A 23,945-nucleotide genomic window follows, 5' to 3' on the forward strand; every position below is an offset into this window, starting at 1 on the left:
CCAACTACCCCTAGACAGCTACGATGTTTTCTCAATCCCTCGAAAAAAGAAGAGAGGAGGCGGCATACTCCTGGCTGTAAAAAAGGACTTTCAACTCTTGGCCCAGAAATGTGACATCCCTAAGCAATATGAAATTGGCTTCTTCAAATCAAAATCACTCCAACTATGTCTCATTTATACCCCCCCAGGTCTCCTTGAGAAAGATTCATCCCCCCTTATTGAATTCTTTGCTAACTCGTTATCCCCCGACGTACCCACGATTCTCCTAGGAGACTTTAACTTACACATAGATACCATCCCACAATCCCCAGCATGCGAAGCATTCATGTCCTCCCTCGAAGCCATGGGTTTCCAACAAATTGTGAACTCGCCCACACACAAAGCTGGCCACACTCTTGATCTGATTTTTATCAACTCCCACTTCAACATAAGCAACCCCCCATCATGCATGGCAGTACCCTGGTCTGATCACTCCCTGATTCAAACTAGACTCACCCTCCCTCAAAGTTCTACTATACTGCCCAGTCAGCCCATAGCATTCAATTTTCGCAAATCCTGCGATATAGACACCATCACACAAGCATGCTCGGATATAGGCAACCATATTGATCTCTCCTCCACCGACAACGCCTTCTCCACCTGGGTTAATTCCACCCTCAGCATCGCCAATAAACACTGCCCTTTAATAACGAAAACTGTAAACCCAAACCGTAGAAATCGAAAACCCTGGTACACGCCTGAGCTCAGGGATCTTAAAACCCATCTCAGAGCTGCAGAAAGGTCCTGGCATAAGCACCAATCCCCCGCAACCAAAACAATATACTACCAACGTATGCATGAATATAGAAAGTCCATACTCCAAACCAAACGAGAATATTACGCCAAAAAAATACATGGTCTGCAACACAATCCCAAGGCCCTCTTCTCCATGGTTGCCAATCTAACCTCGCCCTCCCTCACACAACAACCTGCAATTTCCTCAAAAAATCGGTGCAATGAGCTTGCACAATTTTTTAAAAACAAGGTATCCTCCATCACAGCACAATTCTCTCGCAACAGCTTCAAAATCTGTCTCCCCTCTATAAACGCACCAGTCTCCCTTTCCATTTTTGATTCCTCTTCCTCCCTGGAAGTTGAGAACATCCTAAAAAAAATGAAACCCTCTTCACATCCCTCTGAAACTATTCCTTCTAAACTCTTACTATCTATACCCAAAGTGATCGCCAAACCTTTATCGAATATTCTTAACTGTTCCTTAGAGCATGGCACAGTCCCTAATTTTCTTAAGCAAGCAGTAGTGAAACCGCTACTCAAAAAACCCAATCTTGACCCTGCCACCCTATCTAATTACAGACCCGTCTCCAATCTACCCCTCCTAGCTAAAGTCCTGGAAAAACTAGTTAATTCTCGCCTATCTGATCACCTAGAACAGAACAATATTCTCCCATCCACCCAACACGGTTTCAGGAAGCATTTAAGTACTGAAACCCTACTGCTCTCCCTACATGATACCCTCATCAGAGGAATCGACTCAGGATCCTCGTACCTGATTGCAATGCTTGACATTTCTGCTGCATTTGATACAGTCAATCACGATGTCCTCCTCAATATCTTGAAGAGTATCGGGATTACTGGCAATGCCCTCACCTGGATTCAATCGTACCTCCAAAATCGCTTCTTTACTGTTTTAGTGGACAACAATGAATCTGACCCCATCAGTCTCCCTCAAGGTGTGCCCCAAGGATCCTCTCTCTCTTCTACCCTCTTTAATATATACATGCTTCCCCTTACCACGCTTCTCACTAACCTTCACATCAAGCATTTCATATATGCTGACGATGTGCAACTCATTTTCCCATTCTCTGACTCTCTACAAACTGCGCTACAGAACTGGGAATCCTGTCTCTCCTCTATCAACCAACTTCTCAATGACATGCAGCTAGCTCTAAATCCCAACAAAACTGAACTATTAATCATATCTAACAGGCATCCGCTCCCAGACATTCCTTTTGCATACTCATCTACCACTTTCCCCCCGCACACTCGCAACCTAGGTGTCCTTATTGACAATCATCTCACCTTTAAACCATTCATTAAATCCATCCTAAAGGAATGCTACTTTAAGCTCCAAACGATAAAAAAACTCAGACCCCTGCTTCATTTCTCCGACTTCCGCACAGTTCTCCAGTCTATCATTTTGTCTAAAATAGACTATTGTAACGCTCTCTTCCTTGGCATCCCTGCAATACATACCAAGCCTTTGCAACTTTTGCAAAACGCCGCCGCTAGGATTCTGTCAAACACAAGAAAAAGAGACCATATTGCCCCCACACTCATAGAACTACATTGGCTCCCAATAAAATCACGAATTCTTTATAAAGCACTCTCCATCATTCATAAAAGTCTGTTAAACTCCAACCTCAACTGGATCAACCCCCCCCTCCTCCCCCGCACCTCCAACAGACCCACCCGCACAGCCCTTCAAGGAACCCTTCGTGCCCAACCCATCAAAACTTTCAAACTATCCTCTACTATTAGCAGAGCTTTCTCCCTCGCCGGCCCCACCTTATGGAACTCCCTACCCCATGATATACGCCTAGAGACACATACACCCAAATTCAAAAAAAAACTGAAAACCTGGCTTTTCCAGCAAGCCTACTCCATATCCCCCCCCCTACCACTTAGAATTTCCCCCATTAGTGAATTCCTCTATAATATATACTCTTCGAGCTATGACTATGAATGCCTCTGATTTAAGACTAAGAATTTGCCTGCTGTTTTTTGTACTTTGAACTCTCCTATCTGTGTATATAGTTGGTTTACTCATATTGAGTTATATTTATAGCTAGTTTTCACCCCCCTGTTTAATGTACTCTATTGGTTATATGTAAGGGCCCCGCCCAAAAGTTAATCTTGTTCCGCTGTTATATGTAAGGGCTCTGCCCAAATGTTTTTGTTTTTTGTAAACCGATGCGATGTGTCAACGGATGTCGGTATAAAAGAGACCTTAAATAAATAAATAAATAAAATATCGCTGGTATAAAAGTTATATCTATTGAAAGATAAACTAAAACCAATAAAAACTATCAAACAATAAAATAACTGTATAAAATGTTACAGTAATAAATAAATATATTAGATAAATACATAAAAACCGTGAGGTGAAACATATCTGTCATGAAAGAATATGACAAAGTAGTGAGACTAATATTGAAGTATCTGATAAATACACAGAATAATCTATTTCAGCATTAAGACCATTCGGAGAAAGAGTATCAAGTTCATATATAAATTTCTGTTCCTGTCGCAGTAATAACTGGTCTAAGTTACCTCCTCTCCAATTAAGAACTGGTTTTTGAAGAACACAAAACTTGTAATCAGTAAAATTGTGTTTGTATTCAATAGAATGTGCCACTAGGGGTTTGGACAGAACATTACGTGTGATAGCACTTTTGTGCTCTATAATCCTTTTGTTCAGTTCTCTAATAGTCTTCCCTATATAAAACTTATTGCACGGACAAATGACTATGTATACTACTCCTTTACTCTTACAATTGGTGAAGGACGTAAGCTTAATGGTTCTCTGTTGTTTGGGTATCAATAAATGGTCTGTTTTGAGATTCACTATGCAGACTGAACACGAGCCACATGGGCGATGCCCCAATGGTCTTTTTTCTTGAAAGGGAGTAAATGGTAGGGCTGAAGGAGCCAACATATCTTTTAAGTTTCTATCTCGTTTATTGGCTATTAGTAACCCTTTGTCTTTAAACGTGGCTAATACCTGAACAATTGGCCAAAATTTCTTCAAAATGGAAATGATACTGTGTGAAAAATGTGTATAGGTGAGTGGACACACCATGCGGTCTATTGGAGCTCTATTCTTTTTGGTCAATAAATCTTTTCTTTTTTGTTTTGTAGCTTTAATGTAACCGTCTTCAATGTATCTGATAGGATATTCTTTTTCTAAAAATCTTGCTTTCATCTCTATTGATCTTTGATGGAAAATGGAGTCGTCTGCACATAATCTCTTTAAACGCAAAAATTGCGAATACGGTAGGTTCCTAAGTAATGACTTATTGTGGCAACTCTGAAACGGCGAAACTCGGCCAGAGTCGGGCTACCCTTGTGTCTCCACTTCAATAAAGGATTGATTTTAGACTACAGGCATCTATTCTTTATTTCATCCTGACGGCTATTATAGATCACCTTCCTTTGTACTTTCTGGGTTATACACATACACATACATATACACATACAGACATACATAGACACACATGGACAGACAGACACATACATACCTACCGGGGTAAGGCCTTTGGTGCTGGGTTGCCATGGGTAAAGCTAGGATCAAACACGAAGCTCCCCTGGCTGCAAACCACCCCCTCCTCGCCAGATGCCAATCGGTGCCGCAGCCACACAGCCAATTGGGGGACAGCCCCTTTGGCTTTGAATTAAACGCGTCAGCTAGGTTGCGCTCCTTTGGGCACGCGACGCCTAAGGGGCCTGCCCCTTGGGGTGCCCTAGGCCCAGGTCCAACTCTACAAAGAAGCCACCTACCTCAGGATTCATCTGCACTACTACCACGTTATGTGAAGCACTTAAACGGTCCATATACCTACAGAACGCCGGTGACCCTACCACACCCGGAGCGGACTGTGGGTATCCCTAGTACTCCCATTACCAAACCACTAACAATCGACAGCCTCTACCACTCGCCATCAGCAACTTATCTCGGAGCCCCAAAAACAGCTCACTGTTTATAACTAGAGACTTCTACACTTCGGTCAGTATAGAAACGCTTCCAGCTATCATACAGACAACCCACATCACTCTTGCTGAGGACAGAGCACTCTTCCAGTCGAACCCAACACACATACAGACACCTGTCAGCAATCATCCAGACCTCTCTTCATTCAGACAGACACCTCCATAGCCCACTCAGACGTCTCTAGCATTCCCGCAGACTCTCACCGGTTTGCATCCAGACCCCACCAATCGTCTTTCATACTACACCTCTTCCAGAACCCCATTCCTCATGTATACTTTCACCTTTGGTTGTGTATGATTGGGATGTTGTAACTCCATAACTAACTTCACCAACATCATACAAAAAAGAATTGTTCCAATCATGACCTTACCATTGAACCAACTAATAGGCCTCATGCTACTCTCAGGGATTGCGCATTGATATGGGTTACTAACTAAAAAGACACACATTCTCAACGACTACCTCCTGGATACCAACCCAGACATCTGTGCCCTCACAGAAACCTGGTTAATAGACTCTGACATTGCTCTAATCAACCAACTACCTACTCATATATATGACATCTTCACCTTCCACAGACACAAAAAAAGAGGAGGCGGTCTTCGTCTAGCTACCAAGAAAGAACTCAGGCTAACCGCACATACAATGAAGACTGAGTCCAAAGTGGAATTGGGTCTGGTCAAATCAAAACAACTACAACTATTGTTAGTCTCTAGAACTCCAGGAGGAGCGTAAACGGACCCCTCACCCCTCATAGAATCCATCGTGAAACATATCAACTCAGACCTCCCAACTATGATCATGGGTGACTTTAGCCTCCATATGGACGCTATACCTCGCTCCTCAAATTGTGAAGCCCTCCTCACCACTCTCAGTGCAATGGGATTCACTCATTGCACTGAGAGTGGTGCATACTCTGGATCTAATTTTCATCAACTCTAACATCTCTTGGACAATAGAACCCTCTTGTACCCCAATCCCCTGGTCAGATCATTTCCTGATTGTTAGAATCCTCCCTCTCCACATACAGACACACCTCTCCTCACCTTTCTACCATTCAATTCAGGAAATCATGCCCATCCGATATACGTAGTGATCAGCTCTCCAAGGAACTCACTAACCTAGACCTATCCAATCCTGACTCAGCCCTATCCTCCTGGCATAAGATTACAGAAGCAGTTGCAAACAAATTGTTTTGGAGGCTATTGGGCACAATCAATCAACCCTGGTTCACCCCTGAACTAAAACAGATGAAACAGGACCTACGTCATAAGGAAACTAGATGGCGCAAAACCCCCAACACATCTACCCTTTCAGCTTACAAAGGATCTCTACAACACTACAGGACCTGTATTCTACTAACAAAAAGGGAATACTATGCCAACAAAATACACCATCTCCAGTATGATGCCCAGGCACTGTTCCCATACGAAGCACAAATCACTAAATCAACCCCTCCGTCTATTCCAGACGAACAAGCACCATCCATGGCTAATGAGCTTGCTTCCTTTTTTCAACAGAAGATCTCAAATACGCTCGCCCTCCTACCTCCAACTACGACACCTCTCACATCAGGCGAGAATTCTCATTCCCTCATGAGAGCCAAGCTTGACAGTTTCGAATCAATCTCCACCAAAGAGATCAAATCCCTCCTAAAAAGACAGATCCCATCTAGCCACCCAGCAGATAATATCCCATCGAAACTCTTGCTTCTCATCCCAAACACGAACGCAGGACCTCTGACCAGTATCATAAACTGCCTTCTAACTCAAGGGATTTACCCAGACAGACTAAAAACCACTTCACTCAAACCCCTCCTTAAGAAACACATCTCTAATCTCCCATTCTTAGCCAAACCATCAGTTTCTCTGTTAAACACCCAGCTTTCAGAGTATCTAGAAGATCACAATATCCTATACCATTCGCAATATGGTTTCCGCAAATCACGCAACACGGAAACCCTCCTCATTTCTGTTACAGACCATATTATAATGGGTTTAGACAAAGGCTACTCCTTTTTATAAGTCCTGCTGGACATCTCGGCGGCATTTGACACCGTCAACCACTCCATCCTTCTGGATCACCTAGCAGATATCTGTATCTCCGGATCAGCCCACAGTTGGTTCAAGAACTTCCCCTGCAATAGAACCTTCAAAGTCAAAATCAATAATAAAGAGTCACCCTTAACAAAGTCCACTCTTGGTGTACCACAAGGATCCTCCTTATTTCCAACCCCCTTTAACATCTACCGTCTCCCTCTGCCAATTGCTAACCGATCTTAATCTAATTCATTATCTGTACGCAGACAACGTGCAGATTCTAATCCCTATAACAGATTCTATCTCAAAGGCTCTCACCCACTGGAATAACCACCTTCTATCTATCACCAGACTTCTCAACAGCTTAAACTCAATGCCTCCAAGAGGGAGCTCCTCCTCATCTCTTCAAACGAAGACAATATCCCCCCACCATCCCCACACAACTCCAACATCACCCATAAGCATGTTAGAGATCTTGGGGTAATTCTAGATAATCGACTAAACCTAAAGAAAATGGTCAACACCACATCCAAAGACTGCTTCTACAGATTACAGGTTCTAAAACGTCTCAAACCACTCCTATTTTCCTATGACTTCAGGACAGTCCTCCAAGCATTGCTAATCGCCAAGATAGACTACTGCAGTGCCCTCTTCCTAGGCCTCCCCAAATCGACCAACACCAGCCATGGTGAACACATCTCACCCATCCTCAGAAACCTACATAGGTTACCAGTGATTTTTAGAATCCTATACAAATCAATCACCCATATACACAAATCCATCCACCATCAACTTCAACTCGACCTTGAATTCCTCTTCAAACTACACTCCTCCAACAGACCAACTAGAGATATTCACAAAGAAACTCTGAAATTTCCCCCTACTAAAGCCACACGCCTCTCCTCGACCAAAGACCGAGCGTTTTCAATAGCAGGCCCATCTATCTAGAATAACATCCCATCAGACCTCAGATTGGAACCCTGCCTTTTAACATTCAGAAAAAAACTCAAGACGTGACTCTTTCACCAAGCCTTCTCTGATCTCCCCAGACAATCACTAGTTGCCCTTACTCTTACCTGGACAATGGTCTTTTATCGTCATGAACGATGGACTCTGGCACTTCCAGGTTAAAGCACTTTATGAATACAATATAGAATACGGGTTACAGCTTAATTATTTACCTGCCTTTACCTTCGTTCCAGCTATCTAAGTTTCCAAGTTCTTTACTCCATGTTGAATGTAACTTTGCCTTATTCACCTCTATTGTGTAATTACTTTAGTTGGCACTTCAGTTATACCCTTGTTAAATGTAAACCGATCCAATATGGTTATTACTATGAAGGGCAGTATAAAAAAGTGTTAAATAAATATACACAGACATACATATACAGACAGACATAGACACATATATATAGATACGTACGTGTATTTCCCGAGGCACTCCACTGTTTACCCTTTCCCACTGAGAAAATTGACCATTTAATTCTACTCTCTGTTTCCTGTCTTTTAACCAGTTGGTAATCCACTAAAGGACATTGCCTCCTCTCCCATGACTTTTTAGTTTTCGTAGAAGCCTCTCATGAGGAACTTTATCAAACGCCTTCTGAAAATCCAAGTACATCTACCGGTTTACCTTAATAAACAGGTGGATAAACTCCTTCAAAAGAGTGAGGCAAGACTTGCCCTGGGTAAAGCCATGCTGACTGTGTTCCATTAAACCATGTCTTTCTATGTGCGCTGTGATTTTGATGTTTAGAACACTTTTCACTATGTTTCCTGGCACTGAAGTCAGGCTAACTGGTCTGTAGTTTCCCAGATCACTCCTGGAGCCCTTTTTAAATATTGGGGTTACATTTGCTATCCTCCAGTCTTTAGGTACAATGGATGATTGTAATGATAGGTTACAAATTTTAACTAATAGATCAGAAATTTCATTTTTTAGTTCCTTCAGATTCCTGGGCCATGGTCTTCTTTCTGGCTTCCAATAATGTTGCAATTACTTAGTTCAGGGTGAGAGGATACTCAGACCGTCTCCTCTCAATAGCCAGGCCATCAGCGATAGGCTGTCTGGTTTCTCCAGAACCACTGGGCCCTGATATAACGGGGCTGCAACCTCTTTAAAGCTGATTGGTTGTGCCACTCCTGCTTACCAGGTCTGTGTACCATGGCTGCCTGGCACCACTAACCCTGGACGTTGTGCAGGCAGCTTTTCCCCATTGCAATTTCAGGATAATGAACCCAAGACCCTTGGCATCCGGCAGCTGTCACACCTCGCATATGTCCTGCCTTTGAACTTCATTACCTGGGTGATGCCCACGTGCTTTGAGCTGGGATTCCTCTTTTTTTCACTCAGCACTGCAAGCTTTCTTGGGAGGACCAGGAGATCAGTGCACCTGGTTGCCCTGGGAAGGGAAGAGCACACAGATGGAGGCTGCCATCTTGCAGGGCTGTTACCCTGGAGCCTTTCTTCCCCTGCTGGCCCAGCTGCCTTACAGTTTCCCTTCACTGATTTGCTCCCTGTTGGGCCAGCCTATGTGCAGGTGACATCACAGGAAGAAGCTGCATGCTTGGTACCCTTCTGCTGGTAAGAGGAAGAATCTCACAGGGTTACTGGTCCAGCAGGACAAAGAGGAAGCATAAGATAAATGTACATACACTGGGGCTCTAATGTATACAAACATATCCCATACATGTTCCTAACAAGGCAACTGGATAGGTGGGTCTTGAGGAGAGGGTTGGAAACACAGGCCTAAGCATTCAACAGGGTGGGCCTGCACAATGTAACGCAGGAAATGATGGAAGATAAAGAACAAAATGGACCCTCAGCGATCTAGAACGCCAGCAATTCCCCAGCACAAGCATCTTTCCTTAAACAGCTGCATTGTTTGAAAGTTGTGCTAGCTGCTACTGGATGATGGATGTAGTCAGAGGTGCGATGGCCAGAACTCAGCCTGGCATGCCTATCACTGCAGACACAGCCCTTGGCATCATGGTTAGGGTTAAGTTTATTTGTATGCCACCCCTATCTGAGGCAGCTTGCAACAGAACATACACCGTAATGCATCAGTTAATAAAACAACCATAAAGTAGGCATAACAGTCTACAGGATAATAAAACAATACAACCAACAAAATGCAGAAACCAAACTACAAAAAAGGGTTTTGGAATGGTAAGAATACATCTGCCGAACCTCAGAAAGAGGATAAAATATCTTTAATAAAAAACCTGCTCAAAAAGAAAGATTTTTAAAAACTTTCAAGCAAGTCACAGACCTCGACAGAAAGCTTTCAAGATGTGCCAATCCTGAAAGTAAGCCAGAGAAATCAAAGGCTTACGAGCCTTCAGTAGTCTTTCATTTTTTTGAAAATATCACCAAATCGACTGTGCCATGGGACCGTTTCCTAATGCATGGCTTTCATTCACACTTGCAGTGATCCAGAAATGTTGTCTATTAATCTTCTTTGTTTCCAAACTGCAGGTTTTGCCCCATCTACCATCTGCTGGAGTCACAGAAATACTGAGGGACTGCAGGTGGCACCTTGGGTTTCGTACACTGTCAGTGAAACTTTCTCCGTCTCCATCTGCTGGCAGGGAGGTCCGGACCGATTTGTGATGCTACAGGAACGAAAATCAGCAGCTAAGAACCAAATTTTCTTTTGTTTTTCATTGACAAATTAAGGGGGTGAAACCTCAGGTTAATACACTGTACATGGCTGCAGTTATTTCACCCTTCTCAGAAACTGCAACTCCGTCACAATCCAGAGTATCCACGGCCCAAAAGGGAAAGCTAAAAGAAATAATCTCCTACCAGTGTTATCTTGGCTGCAGCCGAATCTTTGTTCACAGTTTTTACCTTTGCCAGCCTTTTCCTCCACCTCCATCAGAACCAGGGCTGGGATCTGGCAGGGGATGTTTCTCACTATTTGATCTCTGGCTGCTAGCTGTCAGCAGTTTGCAATGATTAGGGCTTCCTCCCTCCACAGAGCCTGCGACTGCTGTACTGCTGCCCCAGGGAGTGAAATCAAACCCCTGTCCTTCTGTGCGGTAGTGCCCAGCGCTGCCGAGGAGCCCCCCAGGCTTCATATAGAAAAGGAGTGGGGGAAGGAGATGCTTCAGTCTGAAAGGGAATTGGAAAGCACATTTAATGAAACCTGGTGTGTGGCGTCACATCCTGTCAGAGCCACTGCCCGAGAAGTCCGTCTGCAGCGGGGTGATGTTGTGATCGTAGGCCGCGTACTCCGAGGAGCCGCTGCTGGCAAGTTTTAGCTGCTGCGCAGCATGGGAGAGCTGAAAGGCGGCGTCTGGGTGCGCCGTGTCCGGGAGAAGGGTGCACTCCCGCTCCAGCATGTTTGCCACACCTTTCAACAGGTCCAGAAATCCAAAAGCCATTGCTGCTTTGCGTAAGCGATTCAACTCCTGGAAGGAAGGATGAGGGATATTACTCTGCTAGCACTTTTACAGTCTAAGAAATAACTTCTTACCACAAAGCACATCTGCCCTCCAGCTAGACAGGCTTCAGACCCACACTAGCTTCTCTCCTACAGTACCAATCCCAGCCCATCTTCCTGCTAACCTGTTACTACTTTGCACTGGGCCCAGCTATCGTAAAGTGATCAAATAAAACCAGGTCAATGCACAGCAAAAAAAATGGAATCAAGTCGGTAAGCACAAAAAATATTGAATACACCATGAAAAGAGAAAGTAAGTAATTTTATAACATACAAAAGATCTGAGGAGAGAATGACAGATGGAACTAGGGGTCACGAGGGCGGATGACGCAGAACCAACATCAGGAAATATTTCTTTACGGAGAGGGTGATGGACATCCAGAAGAGAGGGCGAGGACAAAAACAGTAAATGAATTCGAAAGGGCATGGGATAAACATTGTAGATCCCTAAAAGCCAGAGGCTGTAAAGAGTAAGAAAAGGATGCACGAGGGCACCCGGCACGGAGAGGCAGTTACCACCCCTTACTACCCGTAACCAATTAATGCCCATGATTGTGATGCAACTGCCACATTGCTCTCCGCTTCAATAGCGGGGGGAGAAGAATTGGATTCAGACAATGCCGGGCCCCGATTTTTATGGTCTGTGGTACTGGCATGCAGATATTCGGCAAAAAGCACAGGACGGCTTCTAAAGTCAACTCCAAAATCTGAATTATCAAGAAGGCTGCTCACCCCATAAAAATTTTGCCAGCAGTAATTTTGTATGGGTTTTGATTCTAAATATTACTGCCCTTGACATAGGGCTTGGGGGTAACCTGCACGGGGCGGCAGTTGCTGGGCAGGCTGGAAGGGCAGTTGGTCCTTTCTGGCCATCATTACTATGTTACCATACGGACACTGCTCTATTTGCTCAATAGACGAGTTTTGTTAGTAACTCTTATTTCCAAATGCCTTATAAACCCCAAAGTATGAAGTTAGAGGCAGGACCACTCAGGGCTGGTGGAAAGGGCAGGCCAACGCAGTCTGGAGGGCTAAAGTGAATCATTATACAGCAAGACGGGCCAGGCTGGGTCAGACCAAGCTCCATCGAGCCCAGCCCCCTGTCTCCGCCATGCCCAGTCCAGCTCACGAGTTTTCAAGCAGATAATAAAAGGTTATACAATACCGGAATTCAAAATAGAAAACCACGAAAACCAAACATACAATCATGAAAAAAACCAAGAGATTCCCAGTGGCTTACCCAGCATTGATTTTGGGGTGGGCTGTAGGCATGCAGGGCTGAACACTACTAGTTGCACTCTTATTGATAAACACCTTAGCATGCACCCTACAGTGGGTTTCTAAGAAGTCTACTGCAGCCATCTTGGTGAAACGTTTTAGAATATTTTAACTCAATTATTTCAAGCACTTACCAATATTAAAATTTCCTTATTAATCTGTATTAATTGATTTTATATTTATTGCAGTTTATAAATACACAAGAATATCATGTAAAAAGCAAAGAATACAAACATCCGATCCACTCAATCGTATTAAAACAAATCAATGTATTCTTCATGAATCCTCTTTCCAGAAAGGCAGAGAACATTATAACTATAATAAAATAGCAATAATCATAAGAGCGGGTGCAGAGCAAGACGACGACAATTCACATTACCATCCAACGTGAAAAAAAACTATATTCAAATTCTGGAGTCACTTCAAAGACTCCCTCCACTGCTAAACATTTTGTGAAGTAACACAAACCCCTGCAAAGAAAGAGGCATCTAGAGCCTTGCCCTACCCTACAGTCACAGCACTGACTCTCAGGACTCAAATAACAGCAGCCTTATGAAAAAGCAGCAATGCAAATACTACAGCAGGCCCTAGAACATTCATACACCACCTACTGGGATAACAGAGCAAGCTAGGGTACCTCAGAGAAACTGCACGCTTGCAGAAATACTGCCCGTCAGTCTCACACACACACACAGGCAAAACAGAGACCAACCTTTACCTAATATAGAAATGAGACTACAAATTAGAAACAGAAGCATGCAGACACAACCAAAATAGAAAGCCTGAGAAACCAGACTCTGAAGCAAGAGCAAAATACAAAATTATTAGACATGCACAGTCCCAAAGATGGCAGATTCTAATTCCTACAAAAATCAATTTTTTTTTACACACACAGGCTCATGCTTTCTCTCCCTTACACACAAGCTCCCCCTCTCACTCATACACCCAGACTCCCATTCTTACACACACATCCCCCACTGATCTGGGTATGTACAGGGAATGTAACCATGAAATGTAGCAACAGTTCCTACAGGCACGAAAAATACTCCACCTCGAGAAACACTGTGAACAACGGACCCAATTCCACATGACCAAAACACAGTGCAGGAAACACTGCAGGTACTCACTTTATAGAAAGTTTGTGTCTTTTCAGGCAGTTTTCTTGCATTTCTCAAAATCTTTTGTACATCAGTCTGCAAAAACAGAAACCAACAATATGCAAAGTGTGATCATGACCTCCTCACCTCCCCCTTCTTACCCCCTGCCCTCGACTGGAGAAGACTCATTTAGTCTGCCCTAGTGCTAAATGCACCTCACCTCATGCCGACATCCGGCTGCCACGAGTCGCTAAACAAAGACCGTGGCAGGAGGCAATGTTCTCACTCTTAGTTTGTAGCAGTCTGTGGCCACTTTCTCAGGGAATTGAGCCACAGGTACAAAGTACCCCAGGACCTCTGCACCTGCTTTGCGGGGCAGAGGGGAGATCTCCCATCTACTCACTTTATTTTCTGATCCTGCCCTAAATGTTGCTGAACGTGCCCCATGCACTTCCATCCGCTTTCCTAACCCGCACTGCCGGCCACCTCCCTAGCGCCTCCTTTTTACCACGGCAGCCCATTTGCACGTTGCAGCGGGCGCACGTGAGGAGAGCAGGCAGTCAATCACGAGCGTCCGTTTTCTGTGCGTCCATCTCGCTTCAGCCTGTAAGAGTCTGTAAGTATAAAGCGCTGCTGTAGGGGAAGAGATGTTCACGATGTCGCACGGGCTTTCACCTGAAGGCCGCTGGGCTTGATCCAGACGGTGATGTTCTGCGCGTAGCTGCGCTTCGTCTTGGGCTGCAGGGGGAATGGGCTCTTGTTGTCATCCTCTCCGTATGGATTCTCCTTTGCATCTGATAAGATAAAATAAAACAAACATTTCTCTGACGCTGCTTGTGGCGTACTCGGCTCCCGCTTCTTGTGTGCCGACGTTTTCCAAGGTGGAATCCATCCATGCCCACCTGAGGCCAGTACAGCACGTGTGGTACGTCTGAGGTACCAGGGAACTGCGTAATAGGGCTGCAATAATTTGTAAAGCGCTTCACATACAGATGCTCTATAAGAACATTATTACACTTCATGTTGTATCTTTGATAGCGATTGTTTGAGTCCAGAAGCTTGCCCTTTACAAATGGACCTTACACTAGGTCTGCAAAAATAATATGATAGATGACTTCAGAAACAGGCTGCCCAGTTATCCCTGTCCACACTGCTAGCATCGAGCCTGAATGCCTGTGGATCATCCTTCCTTATCTGCAGGAATTGTCGCCGCCTTCGTGGTACGCCACTCTCTCAGGTAGCTAAGCTTCCAACTAGTTAGTCAGTCAGATCCAATACCCCTCATTCATATTAAAACCCAACATGGATTACAATAAAAATAGGAAACGGTATAATAGACAATACAGCAAATAGCAACTAACAGAAATCAAATCCCCCACTCGGAGTCATACAAATATTTCTGTTAATCCCCAAAAGTAAGCAGGACCCTGCCCCTCTGACATCCAACCACCAGATCCCACAGTAATGCCAAGAGCCACCAACACCAGCACAGCTTTTACAGAACATGGCAGCCCGAAACCACCAACCGGATCCACACAAGGAGCCTGTAGCCTGCTAGACAGACCCAGCTGCTAAGTAATTCTATCCCCCAGAGTCTGACAGGCAGGCCCAGCTATTGGAGCATTAGGGATTACTGTACTTGTAGCCTGCTAGACAGACCCAATTTCTAGCTAATTCAGCTGCTCTTTCTTCCCATCTTTGCAACTAAGGATCCTCTGGGCAAATACAGTTTCCTTTGTACTGCAAAGCAGCACAATATAAAAAAAAAATGCAGAAATCACTTCTTCAGGAAGAGAATTCAAGGAAGCCCAGGACAGACGCAGAGAATAAGTGAGGGGGGAAGCCAGAGACCCGCTAGGCAGAGACTGAATTCACTGATTTTATGAAACTTTCCAACCAGAGTTCTTCTACCTGAGATAGGCCCGAGCTGTGCTGTTTTTCCCAACCAGGGAAGAGGCTCTAGACCGGGCTCAAAGAGAGACATCATGAGGTTGGATTTCTTCTTACTGTCTGCTTGGGAGTAGAGCATTCCGTGCCACTCGGGACTGAGGAAGAAAGAGATGGAGGGTTAAAGCACCACACTATCCACACATACAGCCACTAAAGCGCCATGCCACATGCATACAACCACCTTAGCGCCATGCCACGTGCATACAACCACCTAAGTGCCGTGCCACATGCATACAACCACCTAAGCACCGTGCCACGTGCATACAACCACCTAAGCACCGTGCCACGTGCATACAACCACCTAAGCGCCTTGCCACGTGCATACAAACACCTCTCAGACACTGCCGAGAGATAGGAAAACAAACACTGTACCCCAACTGCACAATGGCCACCATTCCTTCCACCTTCAGACTGCCGTGTAACAGCACACAGAAGTTGGGGATCTTGCCAGCTATCTGATTAGCTGAATTCTCATCTTCTGTGTCTTCAGTCACCCCAGGACCCAATTCATCACCATCTGAGCACAAAACAAAAAAAAAGTGTTAACAGTAGTAGAATAGGGATAAACTCTTGTATTAATTGAAAATATGTTAGGTCTGTTTTCAGCCCTTGCTCCTGCACAGACGTGCAAGGTTACCCAGAAGTGACACATGTTAAAATTTGTTTGGCGTGATCACAGCCATAATAAGAACAGCAGCAGCAGCCGGAAGTGCAGGAGAAAGGAGCAGATGTGTGCAGGTCTCTCGTAGTTTGGATACGGGAAGTGAATTTTCAAAGGCGTTGCGCATATAAATGTAACATGCTACTGCAGCCATTTTCCAAAGCCATTTATGCACTTAAAATGTGAAATCCTTTGGACAATTCAATGGCATATATAGGTCTTACCTTCGATAATTTTCGTTCCTGTAGTACCAAGGATCAGTCCAGACTCCTGGGTTTTGCCTCCGCACCAGCAGATGGAGACAGAGCAAGATTTGACAGGCTCTGCCATAAATACCAGAGTGCCACCCACAGCCTCTCAGTCTTTCGTAATGTCAAAGCAGAATGACCCTAACTGAAACTAACTATATATATGAAGCTCAACCGGGGAACCACTGGGTCACTGCCCCCAACGAGAAACCTGACCCAGAAAGAAGAAATAAACGTAAGAACGTCAAAGATCAAATAAAACCAGAGCAGAAGTGGAAACAGTGAACTCTCTGAGACTTAAATGCATACTGCGGGTGGGACTCTGGACTGATCCTTGGTAAGAACATAAGAACATGCCATACTGGGTCAGACCAAGGGTCCATCAAGCCCAGCATCCTGTTTCCAACAGTGGCCAATCCAGGCCATAAGAACCTGGCAAGTACCCAAAAACTAAGTCTATTCCAGGTTACCATTGCTAATGGTAACATGGAATACACTAGGTCTCCACTCTGCAGAAGCCAAAGCAGTTCCCCATTCAGCAAGTAGATAAGATCTGTGAACCAAGGATGTCTGTCAATCTAGGGCCACCAGGATCACCAGACCCTGATGATCTTTTGAACATCTCATCTCACTACTGGAATCAGAAGAAAACACCTACAGTGATTCCTCCACAGGCCAGCTCTGGATCAACACATCTATACTGGCCAAATGCAAGTCTCTTGTGATCAAATTTAAACGAATAACTGGAAGGGGGACAATAAGTAAATCTACAGCTCTAACACTAAACTTTCAAAAGGGAAACTTTGATAAAATGAGGAAAATAGTTAAAAAAAAAACTAAAAGGTGCAGCTGCAAAGGTTAAAAGTGTTCAACAGGCTTGGACATTGTTTAAAAATACAATCCTAGAGGCGCAGTCCATATGTATTCCACACATTAAGAAAGGTGGAAGGAAGGCAAAACGATTACCGTCATGGTTAAAAGGTGAGGTGAAAGAGGCTATTTTAGCCAAAAAAATCCTTCAAAAATTGGAAGGATCCATCTGAGGAAAATAGGCTAAAACATAAGCATTGTCAAGTGTAAAACATTGATAAGACAGGCGAAGAGAGAATTTGAATTGAAGTTGGCCGTAGAGGCAAAAACTCATAATAAAAATTAAAATATATCCGAAGCAAGAAACCTGTGAGGGAGTCGGTTGGACCATTAGATGACCAAGGGGTTAAAGGGGCTCCCAGTGAAGACAAGGCCACTGCAGAAAGACCAAACGGTACTACAGGAACGAAAATTATCGAAGATAAGACCTAATTTTCTTTTCTCTGTACTTACCGGATCAGTCCAGACTCCTGGGAGTACCAGGGCTGAACTACTTGGGCTGGGATCCGGAGAGGCCCGCTCTCAATACGCCTGCTCTGAAATTGCCCTCCCTTGAGCCATGGACATCGAGCAGATAGTGACGTGCAAAGGTTTGCAGAGATTTCCAAGTTGCTGCTCTACAGATCTCCTGCGGGGAAATCTGGTGACGCTCCGCCCAGGAAGCCACCTGGGAACGAGTAGAATGTGCCTTTAGCCCCACTGGTAGGGGCCTACCACTTAGCAAATAAGAGGAATTTATGGCCTCCTTCAACCACCGAGAGACTGTGGCTTTAGACGCCATATTACCCCTTTTTGGACCCTTGTAAAGAACGAAGAGGTGATCCGACAAACAAAAGTCATTAGTAGCTTCCAGATAGCGCAGTAGCACCCTACGCACATCCAGCTTCTTCAGATCCCTCGAAACGGGATCCGACTCGTCTATATCAGAAAATGACGGGAGCTCCACCGGCTGCTTCAAATGAAACGAAGAAACTACTTTTCGGCAGGAGAGATGGAACCATCCGTGAACTAACTCCAGACTCAGAGAACCGCAAGGAAGGCTCCCTGCAGGACAAGGCCTGAAGTTCAGGAATCCTTCGTGCCGAAGAAACTGCCACCAGAAACACGACCTTCAATGTAAGGTCCTTTAAGGTCGCTCTCTTTAGAGGCTGAAAAGGTGGTGCACACAAGGCCTTGAGGACCACATTCAAGTTCCAGGAGGGACACAGAGCATTCCACGGCGGGCGTAGATGCTTCGCCCTCCTCAGGAACCGTGCAACATCAATATGCGCCGCCAGAGTCCTCCCTTCCTCCCACTGTCCAATCCGGAGCCACAATCGAGACCCCCCCCTGGAGTAGATTGTCCGAACGCAACCACCAATCCAGACTGGAGCGCGCCTGGGCCATCAGAGGTAACAGGAGCTGGAACTGCTCGGATACCGGACTCCAACCAGGAGTCTGGACTGATCCGGTACGTACAGGGAATAAACTTTACTCAAGATGCTGAAGCAGGGATCGAAGGAGCAGCTGTAGCAGTGTCGGTGGGGAGAAACCAAGAGCCCCTGGAAGTCACCCACTGACCCGAGGCAGGCAAGACTCAGACAGGGACTCCACTGAGGGATGGCCCACGAAGGTGCCTAACACCTCAGGAAGCGCCACAAGTTCAAGAAAAAATGCTAACTGAAAAAATCTAAACTACAAAACTGCAGGGGTGTATCTCTACCCTCTGCTGGAGTCAGAGAAATACTGGCTAACTGCAGGTGGCACTCTGGGATATAGGGCAGTGCCCAAAGGTTTGGTTCTCTGACTCCCTCTGCTGGTAGGGATACACAACCCACTTCTCTGGACTGATCCTGTACGTACTGGGAATGTGGGATTCTTCTCCTGGCGTTCCAACCAAGTCACCTCAACTTTATAAGAGAGATCATCAAATCCTCATTGCAAACTGGTGGGAGCGTGACATGCACTTCCTATCGATCCCTGGGGAAAGCTCGCACAGGGCAGTGGCTCCGGCATGCTGAAGACTTACCTCTGTTCAGTGCTATGGGTAGCACTAAGTGCCTGGACAGGACCGGAGGGCTACAGATATCGGCTATATCAATAAATCCAACTATTTCCAGATCTGAAATAGGAGAACGAAAAGCAGGGGAACTTTTTAGTTATAAATAACCAAGCAGCACAGTAATCAAAAAGGATTTAGGCTCTACCAGGGCCGAGTGTGTAAGTTTAGGAGCCTGAAGTGGGTGGCTTCAGGGGAGGAGTTAGGGCGGGGAAGGTCAATCCCGAGCTCCCAGCACCTGAGGTTCCTAAATCTGGACAAATGGATATCAAGCCTACATTTAGGGCCTAAGTTTTGGGTTTAGGTGAATTGGGTGCTTAAATTTATCAGGCTTGTTTTTTTTAAATCCTATAGACACAGAATGAGAGAAAAGCCTTAAGTTAAGAAAGGACACTTTGTGAAAACTCTTTTGATAAGAACCTGTGCTGGGTTTGCCCGGGTTACTCCTGCAGTTGGTTTTGTGCTTATGATTGTTCCTTAGAGAACGAGAGAGAGCTGGCAGGGGTCAGCTCGCGGCCGCTGCTGCTGCTTTACATTTATTTATACGTACAATGCTTTGCCTTCCTCGGGTGGGTAATGGTGCATTGGCTCACCCTCCTTTTTGTGGACTGAATTTAACAATTCATTTCTTATTTATTTTCCTTTTTGGGGTTATGAAGTTTTGTATTTTTCTTTAGATGCCAAATTCCAATGAAGAAGAAATGATTGTAATTTCAAAAATCAATAAATGTTATAAACAAAAAAAAAAAGATTTTCCAGAGCTCAATCCCATGGAAATGGCGCAGAGAGTCTGCATTGCGCCGGGACGGAGGCCGGGTAAGCGATTTCCATTCGTTTAGAGGAGAATTTGTAAAACGGCTGCCGGGCACAAACCCTGGTTTTAATCACAAAAGTGATTTCACGCGTCCTTTTATGCGCACTAGAAAGAGACCAGAGTCAGGATATACACGCACGCTTTCAACTTTCAAAAGAAATGGACCCACTCATCCCAGCAGGTGCAACATTGTGCACTTATGTTGGATTTTATTTATTTATTTAACAACTTTTAATATACCGACGTTCGTATGGCACATCACGCCGGTTTACAGACAACTCAAATAAAGGAGGAATTACAATGAACAGGGGGCAGGGGATGGGAGCAGGCCAGAAAGAGGAGAGGGGTAAGGGAGATAGGAGAAGAGAGGGAAAAATAGGTAGCTTGAGAGAGAGAATAAAACAACCGTAAATACAGAAGGAACTTATTTACAGGAGGAGATATTTACAATAGATGCAACTTAAATAAGTCCGTTTACAGCAGTTGCGACTGCTGTAAACGGACTTATTTAAGGATATGGTCACGCTCACGCCCGCTAATTTTCAAAGAATTATTCGCTTAAATCCACTTTGAAAATTCGGGCTCCGGCCTGCAGTCGACCCCTCCCTGACTCAGCCTCAAATTCACCAGGAAAGCTTTTCCCCCAATCACAAGGAGCGACCTGGGATCTGATGCATGAGGCACTCCCAGCCGAGAGATGAGCCAGAAGTAGGGCAGATGGGCATACAACGCTAACCCCAAAAGTAAAGCTTTTAAAAATAGGTTGTAAAACAGGACTATGACTGGGAACGTGTTTCGATAATAAATGTGTGTGCCAGCGAACGTAAAGTTTAACCCTTCATGTCCCGCTCAGCCTCTCCTAAGGCCAGATGTACCACAGGGTTTTCCTCATGCCCACAGAAAATGAACGTTTCCTAAGAAGGCTGAACACTTGTCCGCTCACATCAATGTCTTTGAGCGAGCTCCAGCCGAGGGACCCCCGATTAGGCTGCTTCAGGATTTCATTCTCTACCATTTCATGGACTGAAATCCTTTGTCTCCGGGATATCGTAGAATCTAAATTCCAGTTGTACTTAAGGTTCCTTCAAGCCACAGGTAAACCTGTAAGCGTCTTGCATTACCTGTATTAATGTGTTTGGGGATGGGATCGATTTCCTCATCCACGATCACTGCCTCTGGCCTGGGGAAGACCTGCACATCTGAGGTTAAGTGACCACATTTCAGAACGGCATGGAAGGGGGTGTATGCCAGGTCAATTAATTTTCTAGGATGGACAAAAGAACAAAATCAGAGGGAGAATAAATGGTTTCACATTATATTGTTTCCATCTGTCACGTAATACTTTGCATTTCCGTTAACACCCATCAGGATTTGAACCCGTGGCCCTGGTGGTCCCAGTAAGAACTACTGCCCCTGTGCAATGGCCTCTCCTGGCAACCACCCACCCATCAACTGGGATTCAGCTTAATTTTCAAAAAGGTTACTCCCCAAGGGTTTTTCTGGGGCCCTGCAACTCCACACACCTGGCCTCCCACAGTTCCCAGAAAAGTGCTGACAGACCATGCATGAAAACACCAAGATCCCACAGCTTCTCACCTGTGATTTCAAATCAGTCTCCAACACAGCAGTAATAAACTGAGTTTATTAACAACAAGGAGGCACAGTGAAGAAAAATGATAGAACAAAAATCTGCATTGCAGCAGGCAGGGAAAAGGAAGAGGCACTACAATACATAACATCATATACTTCCTATTGAGCTTAACTGCAGACTAAGCGCTCTCTAACTTAAACAGTGACAGCTCTAGTAACTGCACTCCCACTCCAACCGGATGTCTCTCTCTTCCTTCCAGCCACTGCCAGTGGTTACTTCCTCCAGACCCCACAGCAACAGCAATGATCATCATCAGCTGGCTCTGGCTGAAGTTAACTCCTTCAGCTCCAGCTGCTGACTGTAGAACAAACAATATAACAAACAATAAACTCCTGTTTCTCCACACTATCACTATCTTTTCAAGAACCTTTCCCCTAACTGGTTTCTCTTCTTGCAACTCTGATACAAGGTCGTGCAAAATCTCCTTAATGAAACTCGTTGCATTATGTGGACTGGAACCAAGACAACAAACATCAGTTTCTCTGCTTATGTCAGGAAGGGAATAATTCTAGTAAAATTGCCAGTGACAGCACTGCAAACTGAAATCCTCTACGGATTCACAGAGTAGGCACTCCTGTGGGCATTGGCAGCGCACAAAATCTGCTTCAACCCTACATCTAGGGGTGAAAGGTAAATTAGTTAGAGTATTCATTCCTCTGCTAAAACTGACTCCTAAGCTAGCACTTATGATGGTGTTTCAGTCACTGCCAGGGACGAAAGGTAAGTGGCACAAGGGACACCATCTGAGTCATCCAGTGCAGGAAGGGACAGGCTCTTTGTCCCTGTGCCCATCGCCTGAGACCCCCAGCACTAGAGGTGACAGGCTCTGAATCTCTCCCCGAGTCCTCCAGTCCTAGAGGTGAAAGGTCCGGTATCCCTTTATCAGCTACTAAAGCCTCTACATCTCTGAGCCAGTCCAAGCTATGGAAGGCTCTGTATAGCTCAGTCATTCAGTTTAATGATGAACGAAGGCCTTCATGGCTCATCCCTCGTTAAGGGTTGCTTAGCAGTGCTTGCAATGCAGCTCACTCACCCAAACATGGACTGCACGTTCTTCAGGCAGAGGGGTCCATCAATGGTGAAGATCTGTCCCTCCCCGTTGTTTAGGTCAATGAGGCGTTCCAGGCAGTCTAAGGATTCAGAGTTCTGCAGCTGCACACACAGCAAACAGAGCGAGTTACAGGTGGCTCAGCCTTCATTAGAAACCAGCGGGGGCTCGACAGTTTTACCCTGCACACACACAAAACAGCTGCAAGAAAACATCTGGAGAGGCATGGCAAGTCCTTTCTTAGCAGAACATGCAACTGGAGAGATCCCAGGGGCAGGGATTGACTGGGATAAAAGGGACTTTTAACCTCACTCCAAGGGCCTGCAGGGTTCCAGCCGCGCGTGGATGCTGGGTGGGATTAGGAAAGAGCAGGTAGGTGTTAGGTATCTGCATATTCGTCTGCTGGTTCCCAGCCAAATTCAGCCACACAAAAAGCTAGTGCAAATGTAGTCAGGGAAAGTTCAAGCGATTTTCCCTTTGAAAGTTTGTACAAAGTCCCCACAGACCCTCTTCCCCCAGCAGTGACTTGCTCAAGGTCATAGAGAGCTCTTGTGCTGTAACGCAGTTTACACTGCAGTCCAGTCAGCCACATCATCTCGGGTTATTTACAGCAACTGGATTTTCTGTTCTTTCTGCAAATGTTCTCATGAACGGATGCTCTCTCTTTCTCTCTCTCTCTTATACTGCTGTTCCTCTTAATAAAAGCTGTCTTCTTCTAAAATGTGAATTTTTGCTTTTAAAAATAATCCTTTCCAATTTTAAGTCTTCTGCCCCCTTTCCCTAACTTTTCTATAAATAAAACACTGGAGCCGCCTCTCCAGCTCCAGCAGGACTCTTCCGTTCGTGTAAGTGTCTGCAGGGAATTTCTTTCTATCCTCGGTTTAGGATTCACACACAAAGCTGAAGAGAATCGTGGGATCCGCTACAAAATCAGGTCCCCCCCCAGACTATGGTGCGACAGTCTCCTGGGATTTTCTGCTGCTGCACTGCCCCGTGTGGTGTTTCTTTCTATTTTGGCGATATGCGAGAGCAGTC

General features: G+C 45.1%; 1 protein-coding gene across 5 annotated transcripts in view; it reads right to left on the reverse strand.

Annotated features, from left to right (window-relative positions):
* Window positions 1–9,794: 9,794 nt before the first annotated feature.
* INTS14 (integrator complex subunit 14) overlaps window positions 9,795–23,945 on the reverse strand; it is a 34,880-nt gene continuing 20,729 nt past the window's right edge. For 4 of the 5 annotated variants that reach the window (XM_029575099.1, XM_029575102.1, XM_029575098.1 and 1 more), the window contains 8 exons: window positions 22,896–23,014; window positions 21,333–21,475; window positions 19,368–19,460; window positions 15,953–16,097; window positions 15,542–15,675; window positions 14,306–14,424; window positions 13,661–13,726; window positions 9,795–11,223 (listed from right to left, as the gene is read on the reverse strand). In XM_029575099.1, the coding sequence (XP_029430959.1) occupies window positions 10,972–11,223; window positions 13,661–13,726; window positions 14,306–14,424; window positions 15,542–15,675; window positions 15,953–16,097; window positions 19,368–19,460; window positions 21,333–21,475; window positions 22,896–23,014 (1,071 nt within the window). In that variant the 3' untranslated portion in view covers window positions 9,795–10,971. The remainder of the gene's footprint in view (window positions 11,224–13,660; window positions 13,727–14,305; window positions 14,425–15,541; window positions 15,676–15,952; window positions 16,098–19,367; window positions 19,461–21,332; window positions 21,476–22,895; window positions 23,015–23,945) is intronic. The other variant, XM_029575101.1, reaches the window with a different exon arrangement.

Source organism: Rhinatrema bivittatum, chromosome 13 (assembly GCF_901001135.1).
Source record: "Rhinatrema bivittatum chromosome 13, aRhiBiv1.1, whole genome shotgun sequence".
Taxonomy (NCBI): Eukaryota; Metazoa; Chordata; class Amphibia; order Gymnophiona; family Rhinatrematidae; genus Rhinatrema; species Rhinatrema bivittatum.